The sequence below is a fragment of the Rhipicephalus microplus genome, chromosome 5 (assembly GCF_043290135.1).
Source record: "Rhipicephalus microplus isolate Deutch F79 chromosome 5, USDA_Rmic, whole genome shotgun sequence".
NCBI classification, from domain to species: Eukaryota; Metazoa; Arthropoda; class Arachnida; order Ixodida; family Ixodidae; genus Rhipicephalus; species Rhipicephalus microplus.
The window spans coordinates 154207334-154225647 of NC_134704.1; the positions used below are offsets into that span (position 1 = coordinate 154207334).

At 44.1% G+C, this 18314-nt stretch overlaps 1 protein-coding gene across 2 annotated transcripts in view; it reads right to left on the reverse strand.

Moving 5' to 3' along the window:
- The window catches only part of LOC119174142 (uncharacterized), a 131299-nt gene extending 125036 nt beyond the window's left edge, over positions 1–6263 (reverse strand). For both annotated transcript variants that reach the window (XM_075896092.1, XM_037424961.2), the window contains exons 1-2: positions 6113–6263; positions 1297–1432 (exon numbers count right to left, since the gene is read on the reverse strand). In XM_075896092.1, the coding sequence (XP_075752207.1) occupies positions 1297–1432; positions 6113–6126 (150 nt within the window). In that variant the 5' untranslated portion in view covers positions 6127–6263. The remainder of the gene's footprint in view (positions 1–1296; positions 1433–6112) is intronic.
- Positions 6264–18314: the final 12051 nt, after the last annotated feature.

Consider the following 18314-nt stretch of genomic DNA (forward strand, 5'->3'; position numbering starts at 1 on the left):
AAATTTAGTCGCGCTGGTCCCGGGACCGCTAAGCCGGTGACGGTGAGGTTAAGGCGGTAGGAGTGTTGAACAAAACGCCCGATAGCATTGCCATCTGGAAGAAGGTGCCCCTACGCGGTCTCATGTATGGTTCTTTTCTGAAAATGATTGAGTAACGGAACTGAAGAAACATGTATACCACATAACAGAATGACTGAAATTCTGACGTTGATTCTGAGAGAGATAGTGTTGCGCTGTTATGTTTTAACACGTGGTGACTGCATAGTGTACCTCACGAAAAATGAGGGACGAAGGCAGGCACGTGTTGGCCGGTGACCACATGTTCAAGAAGCATGAGCCACTGGGTGCGCCCTACCATTCGTGTTTGCGGGACCCCTCATTTAAGTACCCTCTAGAATGTTTTTACCTTCAGGGAGCACTTATTCAGGCCACATCAAGCAGCACATTCCCAGGCTGCGTCCGAGCGTTGGGCCACACCAGGCCCGACATTGGTAATCAGGGGACTTTTGTCGGTCCAACACTGCATTCGACGTTGTGTGCCACAGCCAAAGCTTCATTGCTGTGGTGTTCACAGCTCTCCATTCAAGAATATTCCTAATGTTGTGAAGATGGCTTTTCCGCTTGGTAGCCTTGTGGGCACATTATGTTCATAATGTAAAGCGCTTTTTCAATGACAGGGACAGGACAAATACAGCACTCGTGTGCGTTCTTCTCGTCATTTCAGTGCAGCACTTACCTTATGAAGATGTTACAGCTTCTTCTGCGGTTTGGAATTGTAATGTCTCTACAATATGCAGAAACGCCAGCCCCATTTTCCAGTACTCTTACAAATGAACTTCCCCTCAAACAATGAACTATATTGTGGTCACTTTTTTTTCGTGAAAATGAATCGCTTGCTTTCCACAACATGACTACCCTGATAACTATCAAGAAAACAATCATGACCAGAACACACTTTGTCAGCTATCAGTTTTACTACCTTGCACTTGCTACGCATGGAAGTATAAAATAGAAGCATCAAGGCCGCTGCAATATAGGTGCGTAATATGCATGTTTCAAGTGCTTACAGCGTCTACGGTGCTATTTTACGCTGTGGCGCTTAAGAAGGTGTTTCGTTTTCTCCAGTTTCGATGTTACGATTTTTTCAAGCTTTATCTAAGTTGAAATTCTTTTTCTTCGCCATGTGCGTTTCTTGTTGTTGCTTATGCAATGAAGTCTTGTGAACTGTGCCTACAAAAACAGCCATGACCAAGAACAATATCTGATAGAAACTAAAAAAAAATATTGTGTGCTTACCAGTAGTAGTTTGTCAGGGTTCACCAGCAGTTGCTTTTTCGCCAGAGTGTAGAAAGAGCACTCGGGAATCTCCACACTTGGGTACGGTGAGTAGACCACGCGGTCATGGATGGGAGCCTTCATATTTCCTTGTAGCCTTCGAAATAACAACAACCAGAGATGTACCAGCTTGTGCGTCAAAATAATATAGGTAGCGCAGTTCAACCAGTCGAGTACGCTGCCGTCACAACGAAGGGTGTGAGTTCCAGAAGTGTAGTAGAAAAAGGAGTCAAAGCTGAGAAGGAAGCAAACATGTTTTTGTGCAAAGCTGACTTTATACATGACACGTATGATGTATATGGTACCAAGTTAGATGTTTCTTTAGCATAAACGACTACCAATGTTAAAACACTATTTTCAAAATCTCTTCACGTAATTCAATGCATCTTCATATGAGTCACACGTAAGGAAACATTTTTGGTGGTGAAGTGTAAATTTCAGTGCTTTTTTGTGAGGCACACAATAGTGAAAAATAGAAAAAATTTGCTCAAAAAAGCATCATAGAAGATGCTATTAAAAATAATTCAAGTGTAAATATGAAGAAACAAAATGAAAGAATCGAGGCCCTCTCTTCGAGCGACCGTCTCGTTCTGGGGCAATTGATACCTCCAGGCAGTGTTGAGGGATTATTTTTCAGCAGTAAGTTCGAAAAAAATCATGTGATACAAAATATCAGGCAAAAGAATTATTACACAGTCACCGTAATAGCTACACGCGGCACTGGCTGACGCTTATGCGTTTAAATGTGCATATATACTCGATAAAGTAGATGGAGTGATAACCCCTGCCATACCATAGTGGTATATCATTCCACTCATTGGAAGGTGACAGGCTCGAACCTTGCTGGCAGCAAGCTATCTTTTCGTTCACCTTTCTTTTCTCGCACTTACAGTACAAGTTCCAATACATTACTTATACTTGCCGTCGCGTCATTGCCTGTTAGTTCTCATTATTATTTTTGCTCATGGTTGGCTTTAAAAGGAAGCGAACATTCATATTATTACTGAAATATCCTCAAGCACTGGATGTTGAAAAAGTTTTCTTACCTTCCAGCCTAATAATAAAACACTTCAGCTTTTTGTAGAAATTGCAGAATCGAAGGCTGGAAATGGCGGCTTTATTTGCAATAAAGGCGCAAATGTGCATGTTAAAGAACCCTAGGTGATTGAAAGTCCCAGGACCCTCCACCATGGAACTTCTCAATTGTGTGATAGTTTTGGGACGTAAAACACCAACAATTATTCTTAAAATATTTATTATTTTCAATGTGATTATGAAAAATATAGTTACTATTACCTCTCAAAGTGAGCGGTTAACTTTGTGAACTATCAACAACGTCTCACCCCTTAGCGCAGGTACAAGCCAACAGTCTCTACAAGCATGCACAACCTTAGCAACCCGGGTTCTCGTATGCTGTTATACGCTGTCCTAAGCTGTCAGTGCTAGCGTAACGCATGTACGGGATGCACTCGGAATCTGGTATGGTGATAGAAGTGCAGCATTCAGCCGGTACCTACGAAGTCTCTACCTACGGACAGCAAGCTGGTCACAACCTGGAAAATATATCTCAAGGACCATCTACACACCAATTTTTCAACGTTTAGCCAGTTAACAGCCTTTCCGGGCGAAATTCCGCCGAACTTAGCCGGTGGGTCGGGGGAACCCTGGTTTTACGGCCACACTAGCCCACGGTTCATCAGTAAATCCTCAAGAACTCTGGCTAGTTACGCCAGCATGGCTGCTACGAAAGTGCTCCGCAGCGTTGAACACGGTGGTGCTTCGCCGAGTGCAGTGCCTCGGTGCTGCCCTGCAGCAGCGTGAACGAGCATTTCCTGAATAAGTCGTGTCATACGCAAGCCCTACGCCCAGGAGAGCTGAGACAATCTACACTATCACGAAAAAGAGTGCTCAGCGACCCTATGAACCTCCAAAAAGCTCCGGCCTCATTTGTACGGTCACCCATTTAACGCCGTCAACAGCCATCGTGCATTATGTTCACTGTCGTCATCAAGGGATCCCTCAAGCCTAATCACCCTCGGGCTTCTTCACTAGCAAGAGTATACGACATCCGCGTAGTGTACCGCTATATGGACGCAAACATGCTGACGCCGACGCCTTCTCGCACTTTCTTAACGTCAATGCCCCCAACTCCTAATTTTTATTGCTGTTTGTGTCATAAATTGAACAGTGCTACTGAACAGTGCAAGGATAATTGGATGGCCTTGATGGTCGACTTGCTATCTGATTCATCTACAGCATCATGCACTTTCGTCTTGCGTTGCCAAGATCACGATTTAGCAATGCATACCAGCCTCCTGCACCGGTGCCATTAAAACGCCAACGGCCGGCATTAACTCCTCGTGAAACCTCGCAGTCTGTAGGCTAAAATATGAGTGTTTCGACTGTAATCAGCAACACGCACTTTGGGGTAAGTAATACTTACCACCGTATTCGTCATTGCTACTTCTGGTGAAGGATGTACTGCTACCTGCAGAATTTCATCCACTCCTGCATATCAGTAACTTACATATCACCAGTCGGTCTACAAACGTTACCTTACCCTGATCGCATGTTTGGGCGCATGGGTACCAATTTGTGTGAACCAATTTTTCTTACTTCCCCTGGTAACTACTGGCCATCATCGCAGTCGACAATCTAATGCAATATGTCGAAAACACTGCCCTCCCATCGGCTACTGCGTGCTATGTTGCCTCACTTCTGCTGCACCGATTTCCACTGCGTCCCGGTCCACCCTAGGAGCTTCTAAGCGATCGATGCCGTGTCTTCCTGTCAGAAGTCATCGAAGCCATTCTCATGGCATACCATTATGTTCACCGCAAAACCACTGCTGTCACTCACAGACAAATGAACTCACCGAAAGTTTTAACCACACACTCCACGACATGCACGTCACCACCAACCACACGAATTGGGATGTGATACTGCACTTTGTTAGTTACGCATAAAACACTGCCCTCCAGAGCACTACTGATTTTTCTCTCTTTCTCTTATTTTACAGAAGGTGCCAGTCGCACATCATTGACACGGCGCTTTTGTACACGCCAGTTCCGCATGAGTGTGCCCAAATATGTGACACTGCCAGGCTTGCTCAAGAGTGTCGTGAGCTTTCTAAGGCTTTTGCGACCAATTTAAAAGAGCGACAGAAGATTATTAGGGACGGCTTCGCCACTTCTTAGCCTACAATCCTCCTTGGGGTGTTCATATGGCTCTCTGTTTTTATCTCTGTACCTGGCTTCTCTCCAAAACTGCCGCCAAATTACAAGGGCTCATACGGTGTCATCAAGCACCCATCTCCGGCCAACTACCTGATTGAACCCATATAACAATCTTCGTGCATGCGCCACCAGGGCGCAAAGTTAACTCACTTGAAGGCCTACTAGGGGCCCACTCATAGTGACAAGCTATAAGGTCGCCGGGCGGCTCCCTTATCGCAGCCGGGATAATTGTAGCATGGCCTTGGGACTAAAATTTGGCTCGAACTCTTGAGTGTTTTCTAGTGGGTCGTCTCTGAAAAGGATGCCACTCACACTAGAAGTCCGTGAGTCGTAACTGTTGCCACTACGCGTTAATGCAGAGTGCTGGCCAATAGACGTCTCAAAGGCCAACTCCGATGATTTTCTACAATGTCAGGCTAATGGTGCTTATGTGTTCCTGAGACACTCTTGTCACCCTCCCGAAAGCCGAAATGCTCAACTAATTCGAAAATAATTTTTGATTTCCAAAAAAACGGCAACATCAAAACCGAAATGCAACAGAGTGCACTTATACACTTGGCCAACAATTTGTCCGACGCTGCCTGGAATCTGCTTGATTGGGCATAATAGCAGCCAGATGGCAGTACTTATACACGCCATCTGCGGCGATCGGCTAAAATGTTTACGCTATTATGATGATTATATAGCGAATCGTGTGTGGCTCACAGCGCAATAGCACTTGCCACCTATCCCACACCCACTTACACGGAAAATGAAATCGCCCGCTCAACCAAGGGAGCGCCAGCCAAATCCACACAATTTATAGGAGTCAAGCAGACGCCGCAGTGGCACATCAGTTCTGACACTATTGCCAGGCAAAAGTCAACGTCACACACACAATGATGCCATTATTTCTGGCAAGCGAAATGAGTGTTTTGAGTCAAGCTATATAACTCATTTTAAAAACTCTGCGCAACAGTCAGGAATTTTCGTTCGAACAACGGTGCACACAGCGGTCCCCTGTTGAAGCCAGCGTCGCACCAGATCGCGTGCGCTCGGCTCTGGCACTGGCGGCGAATGCCCTGAATTTCACGTTGGTGCGCCAGTACCACGCGTTGTGCTCTCCTTTCTCTTGCAGCATTCATCGCAACAACACTTTGTTTTGCGAGGATCGTGTCGCAGGAAACTGTAGTGCTACGAATGAGTAGCACTCACAGCACGCCACTGAAATTTTCCACATCGCCACATCTCGCCTTCAACTCGTCGTTTTGACGAGTGAAATTTCCATTTTTGTTTAGCCGTCGTGCATATGTAGGACGTGCCAAAAACCAGCCGAAATTAGTTGACTCGAATTTTGGTAAAGTGGCAATATTTACCTTTGGTGGCTTATTGTCAGAATACGGCGTACGTGTATATTTTATGGCCTGATTGCATTAACATCAACTTTTGTCTAGTTTCATAAAACGAAACCGTGTTGCGATCAGCTTCATGTAGATTTACTTTCTCATGACTTGATTACTAAAGGATTGAACGTTTTTTTTATAGAGCACTCAACCACCCACCTTTTTTCGGTCATGCAGCGTAATACGTTGTGCTTCTGTGGCTGACCCTCTGGATGACACGGTGGATGCCAGAGCGCGAGTGGGTTCTACGAGAACTGCGCCCGACAGGCATCGCAAGAAGAAAGCACAAAAGCCCGTGAACATTTGAACGCCATAGTCCTTATCTTATTTGGCAGAGAACAGAGGAAGTACCGTCTTGTCACCTTCATCTATCTCCTCCTCCAATTAAGCTGTTTTCTTCCTGTTGTAGATAAAGTACTAAAGAGCAGTTTAGCTAGGGCAGTTAAGTGTTATCAGTACGGTCTCTCAAGGGATCTCGTGTTTGAAGGCAGTATCGCTGGCAACATCAAACAGCTCTCTAGCTGTGAAGAAGTGAAAGCACTCAAATCAGCGCTAATAGTAGTGACGAAGTACCTGAAATTCGCTTTTTTGGGAATACTGTCTAGATAATAATAATAATAATAATAATAATAATAATAATAATAATAATAATAATAATAATAATAATAATAATAATAATAATAATAATAATAATAATAATAATATGTGAGGCTTAACGTGCCCAAATCCCAATACGATTATGAGAGACGCCGTATTGAATACGTATTGAATAGCTCCGGAAATTGTCACCATCTGGCGTTCTTTATTGTGCACTGACATTGCACAATACATGGGTCTCTACCATTTTGCCCTCATCAGAATTTGCCGCCACTGCCGTGATCTAACTCGCGACCGTCGGCTCGGCAGCCGAGAACCATATCCACTGTTCCACCGATGCTGACTGTCCACAGAAAAAGAAAATTTTCTCATCAGTATAAGATGTTTAAACAGACTTCCTTGTTTTAGGAAACTTCACAAGGCAAAAATAAAGATTAAAAGTAATTCGCACACGTGGCACTTTGCACTTGTGTTATTTCCTCCAAAATTATCTAATCTTCTGGGCGCTCAATGTAATTACCTCTAAAAGTGGAATTCGTCAACTCAGGTTTTATCCGCAAAAGAAACATCCACAGACACATATCGGTCCAACTGTTGCTGAAAGGCGGCCCGCTGCGTCTTAGTAAGTGCAGTCACGGCTATTACAGCTTGGCTACCCTCCAGGTAAGCGGGAATAGCGTGACAACCACCTATTTTACTCCTAATGCTTGGCAGGCTGGCACCAACAAGCACTCTATTCTGCGCGCGTCCCCAATTTCAAACGATGGCATGGAATTCTGGCAGGCACAATGACCTTTGACCAACGCCTTCTTTATTTCAATGCCAGTCAAATGCGCGCTTGTCAACGGTAGCCGTTTATCCGCCTTAATTCATCGAGTGGTCGTGAGCAGCGCTATATGAAGGATCGCGCTTCTGGCGTCACACGTGTGACCGGGCGCTTTCCCCCGAAGAGGCGATAGACGCGTTTCCCACAGCCGTACCACACGTCTGTCAGATTCGCTTCTTCATGCTGCTTCTCCCTGGCTTGAGACAATGCCGCCTCTGCGTCACAGAGCAGCGCACGCAGAAACATTGCAGTGATGCTCCCCCATTTTTTGCCCGCATAGCGCCACCAACGGTGAGATGCTATCTCAAAACACAGTATATTTATTTCACAGACAGCGTCACAGCCAATACTGTGATGACGAGGAATGCAAGACGCTGACTCACTGATCTGTACACAACTGAACAAAAATTACTTCATAGAAATCTGTCATGAGGCACTGCATGACGGGCTTCTCTCCTCCATGACCGCAAAGCGCACACGAATGCTAAGCGATAGGAGAGAGCAGAAAAGGGCTAGAGGAGAGGGTGGTGAACAACTGAATCGGGCGCATCTGGCTGGCATTGATAAAATACAGGAGACGTTGCCTTTGTCAGAGCACATGCAAAGGTATAAAAAAAGAGTTCAATAAGCACCCCGACTATGCCAACCCCCCCCTCCCCCTTTTCGATGGTCGGACGACAGCAGCAGTCTCGGATCAAAGGCCACGCATAGTCGGGAGAGACATCGAAAGGGTGTGCATGATGACACTCATGTTGTAGCGTGAAAACACTAACAGACACAAAAAGACACACCATATGTGTTCACAGAATATATACTCAATGACATATTGAGCGCTAATAGACAGGGACGTGAGAGAGACGGCAACAAAACGCATTAATTGTCTCTCTAACGTTCATGTCTGTTACCGCTCGATATGTTGTCGAGTTTCACTTACCAACAAGCACAAGAAAGGGCATTGCTTGAGTATACATAAACGCTACTGAGAACGTGCAGTCACGAAATTAATATATCTCAGGCCTCAGAGATTAGTCGATATATAGGGTTTAACGTTCCAAAATCACCATATGATTACGACACATGTCGTGGGGGAGAGCTCCGAAATTTTTGACCACGTGGGGTTCTTTAACGTGCCCCAACATTTGAGCTCTAAGGCCTACAGCAATTTTGCCTCCATCGAAAATGCTGCCGCCGCAGCCGTGATTTGATTCCGTGCCCTGCGGGTAAGCAGCCAAGTACTTCAGCCACTAGAGCACCATGTCGCCTTAGAAAAAACTAACAGAATATATCAACAGTAAGACATAAGCGCCTGTAGCTTGGCTGTCAAAACAACAGATGCCTGACTGGTACAATCACTACCATTTTCTTTGATGAAAAATGCACCCACCTTCTCGAAGCGAATCGTCAGGAAATGCGAACGCATTTCTTGAATCGAGAAAGAGTACCGTTGCTGTCAGTCGATCCCCTTCACCGACATCTGCCATCGCCTTGAGAGGCGCCCAGCTAGGAGAGTGAGGAGCAAGCAGAGGGGAGAAAGGGGCGCTAGCGCTCTAGGCTCGGCGTTGGCGTTCCACAGTGGCATCTCGAGCCAACATTTCCGGGTGTTCTTGAGACTTGGGCCAGGCCGCAGAAACTCTCAAGCTCCAACGATTGCCGTTGGGGGCTAAAAAATTGGCAGTGGCAAGTTTCATCATGTGCGCCTGTAGTATCCTACTCTCTCCTCTTTTAGCGGTTGGATAAGTTAGTGGCAATTTAGTCTGTTTGGGGCACTCACCGTGGATCAGATATTTATTTGAAAATGTATCGAAACAGCATTAAAAGAGGAGTTACCACGTCGTTTTTCATGAACACCGAGTAAAATGTTTTGTTAATCATTTTTACTATAATACAAGAGCGGTGACTGTTTCAGTTGAAGTATTGAGATTATCCTGATGCTCAAAAGGCAGCAGCCCATTGGCATCGATTGCGTTGCTGTCGATTAATTTATTCAAATTGTATCGTGGATATCCGCAGTGCTTTTTATCGGTCAGCATCACAGAGCTCCGTTTTAATTAAGCTTTTATATATAAATGTGAGCTTGTGTGTCAGGCTTTACGTGCCGCCCCGACGAAGCGAACGCGTCTAAACGCTGTGAATCATGTCAGCTGCTGTGCTTCACCGACGTCCGGCTGCCAAGCCGCCAGCATGAAAATTCAACGCAGGGAAATAGCTCTGAGAATGCCTACGAAAACAGAATAATCGTGCAGATTGTGGGCGTGCTCACCAGTGAAAGAAAATGCATTGCTTTGTATCTAAACATGACTCTTTTCTTTTGCATGAGCCGCAGTTTTTGTCATTTCATGAGGCTTTTCGACTTGTACAGCTAATGAGATGCACACCTAGTGAATGTGTGAGATTTGTTTACTTCGTTGTTCCAATCACTGAAAATATCTTTACTGCTAAAGTTTGTAACAGAGAACACATCATCACAGCATAAGTTTTGCCTGGTTCCTCTCAGAATGATTCTGCTGCAATATATGCTCATGAATTCAGCGCATGGTAGAACCAAGTGAAGCTTTAGTACATGTACGTGTTTGTACATTTTTTGTATGTTTACGGTGAAGCATATTACATTTGCATGAACTATATAGTCCATCCAGTTGGGCAGTGACCTAGCTTTTGTCCTCTGAAGAATGTAAATAAAACAATTTATTGAAATGCCATCCAAAATAAAATTTCACAAAAATAGCAGTGTTATTTCCACACTACCATTCTTATATGCAGTGTTCCCCTATACATTCTTCTTAGTCAAGCCTCACAAATCTGTTTAGGCTTCTACCAGAGCAACCGGGACTGTTTTTTTTTCTTACAACCCAACCACAGCCTCCAAGGAACTGCTCATATCAATGTACGCTTAGATGCTTCATCGCTCAACCTAGTTCATGTCAGTGGAGAATGTGTCATCACTGAAAACAAGCTTATGGGCCAAAATCCTGGCAAGATATGGTTGAAGACACTCCATTTAGTAAACCTATTTTCATCTAACCATTTCTGTCCTACCCTCTTAATTACTCTGTTTTTTTTTTCTCAGAAAACTGGATAAAGAAGAGACCAAGGATTTCCAAGCCACACACATCAAGACGTAAGAACCTCAGGGGTTGCGATAATGACACCCACATGCACCGCCAATATACCAGGTGAACAAATAGAAGCCTGATAATAAAAGAGGTGATAGTGTATGGTATGTTCAAGCTGTACAAAATTAGGTGCCCAGATTGTTGTTTTTTGCCTTTTGAATTACTAAGTTCGCAGGAAATGTTCAGGCTCCAAATTTTTTGGACAGTGCATGTGATCGGGTGCTCATACGGTACTTCACTCTACGTGTCAAACTTTGCATAGATTATGATATATAAATAGGTAACAAATGAGCCTGTAGTAGTGCATATTTGGCAGCACTTCTTTTTCACATTGAGTATAGATTCCTGTGGATGTGACGACTGTTGCAAGGCAAAGGCAGGTGCAACTATAGTAGTTCTGAAACAAAGTTACTGATACCACGTGCATGTTGGGGTGACACTGTCAAAGCACAAAAAGAAGAATCTGCAAGGACTCGTCCCTTCATTAAGCGAGGCATGTCTTTTTGAGATAGCAATCGCGGAGCCGAACTATGAGAGTGAAATAACTAGAATGAGGATCGAGTAGATACCATTCGGCAAGCATTCTCAAATCAGGAATGAGAATCTGCCACTAACCCTGAAGAGGAAGGTATATAACTGCTGCATCTTGCTCGTACTTGCCTATGAAGCATAAATCTGCAAGCTTACAAACAAGGTTCAGCCTAAATTGAGAACGACGCAGCTAGCAATAGAAAGAAAAATAATTGCTGCAACCTTACAGACAAGAAAAGAGCAGAGTTGGTCAGGGATCAAACTTGGGTCCAGATTATCATATCTTAAATCAAAAAGAAGAAATGGACATGAGGTTGGGCAAGTTGCACGTAGGCAGGATAACCGCTGGTCATTAAGGGTAACCGACTGAATTCCCAGAGAAGGCAAATACACGAAGGTGATACAATGTTTGGTAGGCCGGTGAGAATAAAAAGCTCACGGGTATAACGTGGCTGCACAAACCGCAAGACCAAGTTGATTGGTGGATCATGGGAGAGGGCTTCGCCCTGAAGTGGGTATAACCACTAATCACACTGATGATGATGATGATGATACGACATAAACGCAAGCAGTGAGTCTTAATGTTGAAACGTATGCCAATATTTATCCTTCAAAAACATGTTTGTTTACATGACAGAGTTAACGTGATCAAAATGAAAAGTAGTCAGTAATTTGCATTCGCTAGCATTTCTTCCACTGTGACCTTGACCATCACTGGTAGCTTGCCCAAGAGCTCCAGTTCAGCATCCTATATCCTATTTGTTGAGAAATGCTACGGTTCGGTTGTTTCCCCCCTCTAGTAGATTTAGTTTGGTTTGATTTTGCGAAATATTGTGGTGAAGCAAAACAGACTTCTGCCAGCAGCAACGAAAACAAGGGGCTCCCAGTTTGAATTACCCATTGTGGATATCAACGTGTTCAAATTATCGAGAACTTTCACCCATAGAAATACATAGGGCTGTGTGCTTTTATATAACCAAGTTCAAGTAATGACATGTTTTGTGATAAGGAGGAGGAATAAATGAGGAAGGAGAGGGAGTTTTGTAATAATATGTATTCTATGTAAAAGGCCTGACACCTGACAAGGAGTTTTTAAAGGTATTTTTATTTTATGTTTGTTCAATGTATAAGACCTCACACATGACAAGAAACTTTTAAAGGTATGTTTATTTTTACCAGAAGAATGACTGAGTGCGCTCAGTAGGTATAAGCAGAGTTGGCGAGTGTTTGTACATGTTGATGACTTGAATGTGCACTAACAGCTGTTTTATTGCTATTTCTGTGAACTATGTAGCCAAAGGAGTAGTTTTGTGAGATGCCCAAGTTAGGAGTAAGGCAGACAGTTAGGAAGTAGTGAAGAATGAAAATATGAATTCAGCTTCTGCCGCCGTCCACCGTTTGCACAGTGTCTTTGATGGCTATGCACCATTGTCATGAAAAACACATTTATTCATTTGTCGATGCAAAGCATCAAATCTTTGGTCATTCAAACAGTAAGGACCATAAAGTTCCTAAGAACTAAATATTCATTAGCAAGCATTTTCATTGGTGGGCTTAGTTTAGCAAAAAGATCCTGCACATTTCAACGGATCACTGCTAACACTTTTCGTATCGTCGCAGTAGTTTCTTTAGTCAATCTGCGTAAAAGATCGCAACCTGGTAAGTGAACCTGTTGCCAACTGGGATCTTGAATACCTCACTGTCTTCAAATCGTAACTCGAGCCACATTTAAGTAATCGCATGATGCTAGCTCAGGACAGAAGGGCGTGCTATCAGTGTTCCCAACCAAAATATTTGACCTTCCAGTTGGTGCTGACTGTGTTGCAAGGATGCGCATTGTAATTCGAGAGTGCGGTTCTGGATGAGAATTAGTGACGTCATCAATGTTTATCGCACGTTTTACTCCGGTGAGTGCTTCACAGTATGCGTCAGCTGTAACTGCGGCCCACCTTTTATGAAATAAACACTAAACGTGCTCTTCTTGACTCAGAAAGCGGTAGCCTTAATTTCCTAATTATTGGTAGGCTGAGTTTAGCGAAATCCTGCTTCACTTTTGAACAGAATCACTGCTAACACTTTTCGTATCGTCGCAGCAGTTTCTTTAGTCAATCTGCATGAATGATCGCAACCTGGTGAGTGAACCTATTGCCAACGGTGATCTTGAATACCTCACTGTCTTCAAATCGTACCATAAGCCACTGTTTCAAGGGAAAGAAGAGGAAGTAATCGCATGGTGCTGGCTCAGAACAGTAGAGCGTGCTATCAGTGTTCCCAACCGAAATATTTGACCTTCCCATTGGTGCTGACTATGTTGCAGGGATGCGCGTTGTAATGTGGGAGGACGGTTCTGGATGACAATTTGTGACATCAACGTTTATCGTACTCTGGTAAGTGTTTCACAGTATACGTCAGCTGTAACTGTGGCCCAAATTTTATGAACTTTAACACTAAACGTGCACTTCTTGATTTGTAAAACGGTAGTCATAGTTTTATAATTGGAGTAAGCTAATTTTTCAAATATTTTTCGGTTTCTGTGAAAAGGGGGTGGCAGCACTGTGTTGTTTCTGCAGTTGCGTACACTATCAGTGTCGCTACCTGTGCAGCAGTGTGCGAAAACAAATCATCCTTGTCTCTTCGGTAGCAGTTCAAAAACGCTCGTCCACTTGACGTCCTTTGGCGTTTGAGTTGGTCAGTAAGCATTTTTGGAATCCAGCTTGAACAAGCTTTGTGCGGAGCCCTCCACTACGGCGTCTCTCATGATCATATGGTGGTTTTGGAACGTTAGACGCCACTCATCGTATCACAAGCTTTGTGATACCTGGGCATATCAGCTACAATTGGGCGAATTTTAACGGTTAACCTCCCTGCCTTTCCTTGCATCTTTATCTCTCTCTCTTTTAGCAAGGCCAACAAAGGAAATTTTGTCTTACAGACCACTAAATGTTAGTCGTCAATCTATTGGAATATCCAGTCCACTTGAGCAGCTTGGTTAGTCTGGATGCTTGGCGTGACACTTTACTCTTTGTCGTACACAATTGTGCAGGCATTTCGGAAGTCTCAACACCGTGTTCTGACACATGTTTCACTTCTACCAGTTGATCTATGAGCTAGGCACAACCCCCCTTAAATTGGATAAGCCAGTGATTCTTTTGCATGCATAAATGTATTTACAGTGTTCAGCTCACAATACGCGGGAGCAACAATATTCGCCAACATTGTTATCTGCGTTCCCCGTCAAGCAGATAACTACCCAGCCAGAACAATCACTTCAGTACTTTCACGGAGAAGTAGCAGATTGTGCTATGCATATACATCGTCAGTCTTACATGCAACTATTGAAAGATCAGGAAAGAGACTTTAGTTCTTGTATAACCATCGTAGAAAATATCATTATACAGATTTGACTGCAACGATTACTCACTGCCTAATTTTCCAACATTGCTACCATGACTTCCAGCACTTCTCAGCCGTCTAGTGTTACTAGTGTTCCATACGTCACTATCGTATGCGTATATGTCATGTGCGATGTATTGCGAGTGTTGTTCACAGCCGCTTAACTTCTTTTTTTTACAAATGAGTGCATTCGGAAACACCAACAGGCAACCTCTATAAGCTGACCAAGAGTGGGCGAGCAAGGGCAAGGGTAGCTCATTCTCTGAACTTGTCATCCGTGACAACTTTCAGAAGAATGTTGACTTGCTGAAATGTTTGACTCAGGTTTTCATCATTCGCTAACTCTTACTCACTGAAAGTGTCTGTCACTGTAACCTTTTTACCTATTTTGAAAAGTAAACCAAGCTTCGTTTACAGCATGACCCTGTAAATGGTGTTTTCTCAGGATGCACGTGCCTCGCACAACTGGAAGTTGGTTTAGCTAGTCGCTAAAAGATCGGACGCGCACGCAAGAACACAGATATTAAAACACAATACCGCGAACAATGTTCTAAGCAGGGATACCTAGCACAACAGCGTGGAGATATATGTCTTTATACAACGCGATGTGGCTCTCGCCTATGTGTTGTCAAATATCATATTGTGGCTCAGGCTAATCATACTGACCCTGCACTTTTTAAGGGCATGTGTGGTGAGAAAGACAACAGGCAGCATGGTACCAAGTGCTGTGCAGGGGGTGTCCAGTGGAAATATCGTAGGCTGACGGAACGAGGCGAGAGACAAAGTTGCACAATTTCAGTGGGTAATTTTATTAAACAGCCGGCTATTGCTGTTTTTTTTTCATGCATTGCTATACTCTGTGAGTGATAGTGTTCCTTGTTTACATGTATACTGATACATTCACGATTGTCAATAAACCATTTAAGCTTACTTGTTTGGCGTGTTTTTTGCCATTTGGGGCCTCTCGATCACCTGGCGACATAGCGTGAATATTTATAGTAGCGTTAGGAAGCCGTGCACGCGAATAGGAGCGAATAAACGCCCATAATCCTGCGGGCACGCACCATGACCACCCGGACCCGCCACCAATGCAGCCGCCATATTGTCCTAGCACATGATGATGATAGTCTTACCAGCGTCATCTCTAGGTTGGATGAGTTAGGTCACAACGCCACTGCTACCTTTATTTTCGTTGCACCGTCAAAGGTAGAGTTTCTCTTCTCTAAGTGGTAGTATATAAGTGTTCTGGGGCTAGGCGCCCAGAAAGCTAACGCTCGAGAGTAAGGCGCGAGTGGATGGGAGAGTGGGGCGCTGGGAGGAGAGAGGCAAATGGTGAGAGAAGGAGCGGCAAAACACTGCACCCACCCTCTTCTACACTCTCTCGCACCACATGCTCTGGTTGCCAGAGCCAAGAGTACACGCTCGCGCACGCAGCTGTTGCTATGGGAGAAAGAGTAAGAGTGGAAAGAGAACACCTGCCGAGGCGCGGACACTGCCGCAGACAACGCTGAATGCCTGACATACCCGGACTAAGCAATGCAGTCGCAATTAAAAGCGCTTCTAACAGCTAGTGCTCCATTCTATCCTGACTCCTACCAAGGATCTTGACATCGCAAAAGCTTGCGTGGAGCACATGAGCAGGCTTTTTAATACGCAGGAACATGTGCTTTACTATCATTATTCAAATCAGTCACGGGCTCCACCGTTTTTCCATTTACGCAACGACCAGTTTACCCTACGTGACACTTGCCGCAGGACACAGTGATTTCATATAATACTTCCGTGATTGCTTAGCACGTGAAACTGCTTAGCATGTTTTACATGGCAGCCTTTTAAGTGACTGCTGCTGATTTGGGGACAATGATTGGGCGAGCTGATTGTGATAAAAAAAAAACACAATATGTATGCTCTTCATGCTGGCCACTTTTCTGTTCCCGTAGCTCATCTTGTCCACATAAGACACCACTGCAGGCCCTGAACCGCTGAGCTCAGGGACTGCAGCATGTTCGCCGGAGTGCTAGCTGGAACATTTTGTGAGAGGGTTTCAGCCACACACATCAGGACCATAGAGAAATAAGCAAGCTAAGAGTGGACACTCCTATGAAACCCAGCGGTCCACTCGAACCTAGCGCACATGATGTGCGCTGAGAGCAACTGGCCTGCCCTTCTTGTTTCAGTTTCACTGGCGCAAATTTTTGATTACTGTACGCAACCGACGTTATACTATGGCGAATAATAACAAATTCAGGCCAGTTTTCTTCACCCAAATAGCAAGAATATTGTTTTTCGTTATGATTCAGCGATTTTTTGTCTAGCTCAGAATTGTTCGTGCGGATTGAGGTCACATGGCGTAATTTTCATTTCGACAAAGTTATAGTAAAAAGAGATGCAGGTAGTCATATTTCACTGCCACTTAACTCATAGCGCTTGTCTTTATTTTGGAAAAAGTGATCAATCTATGCGCCAATGAAAGAGACAGGAGACAGGGTGTCCGCGATGTTTTTATTCCAAGGAAAGGTAGAGGCTAAGCATATATTTAGCACAAAATGAGAAGAGCGTCAAACAGAAACGCTTTGCTCTACTCTTATGTACCACAATGCTCACTTCTCGCCGCCGCATACAACCAAGCTGTTTTGCTTTTAGTGAAGCTCGCCGTCGTCACAAGCTTCAGAAAAAGGTCATAACTGCGCGAATAAGACACCACTTCAGAAACATAGAAACACGCCCCACACGAAGCGCGACGTATGTGGGCGGGTTTATGTTTCTTACACGGTGTCCTATTAAGGCAGTGGTTGTCTTTTTCTGAACCAATGACCCAAATCACCCAGCAACATGTCGTTTAACAACATTTGCTTGAAAACATGCCCCACATGCTGTCTTACTAACGAAAGCACCAAAGCAGCCGACGTCGATGAAACCTTCCCGCTATCATGCCTGTGCCTGTCACATGCTGCTATGGCGGGCACTCGAATCCGTGCGACATGTAGATACTGTTTATGGCAGTGCGGCTTAACAAAATAACCGCGTAAGGTCTGCTAAATGAATTGTTTTTTTTTTGTACAAAGAACATGCCATACTTGGTGGTATAACTATTATTCTGTAAAAAAATGCACTCCGTTAAATTGATGGTAACTTTTTTTTCGTACTTGCGTCCTCTGACGTTTTAAGTACTAGCTTGTTACGTATCTTGACGTGAATCTGGAGGCCAGGTTTCGCCGAATGTCCACTCTTAAGTTTTTCTTTCTTTATGTCAGAACATAATGAGAGTAGCCTCGTTTGAAAAACCTAATGAGCTGTCTTTCAAAACTCGCCTTCAGTCACGGGGTCGTGCCTCGGATGAAGTGCCGGAACTGCAAGAATTTGGACTTGCTATTTGAGCAGGTATTGATTTTTAATGAGTACATATGAGTAAATCCAGTTCTCTGCAAGCCTGCACTGACACAAGTACATTGTTGGTCGACGGTGAAGACGGAAGCCCAGCTGCTGTTGTTTATTAAAATGCTCGAATTTAGTTTTACTCGGTTACATTTATTTAGTTTTTTTTGCTTTGTGTAGTTCAACTGATGTCAAGTAATTATACGTTGTTTCCGGCTTATAAAACTTTGGTAGCCGTGGTTTGAAAATCTGTCATTCTTTACTTCTAGTACGGTCACTCAAATGCACGTGATGGAATCAATGCTCATAAAATTATAACAGAGAATGTCGGTTGAGCCAACCTTTTGACAAGTGAAGTTTTCTTCGTCAAGGCAATACTGTTGCTCGGACGAAGACTAGTCAATTTGCCGAAGCACTGTTTCCAGTGATGTTCTATTCTCAAAAAACTTCTAATCGCTTTGGGAGAGAGAGAGAGAGTGAGAAAGGAAAGGCCGGGAGGTTAACCAGATATTGGCATCTGGTTTGC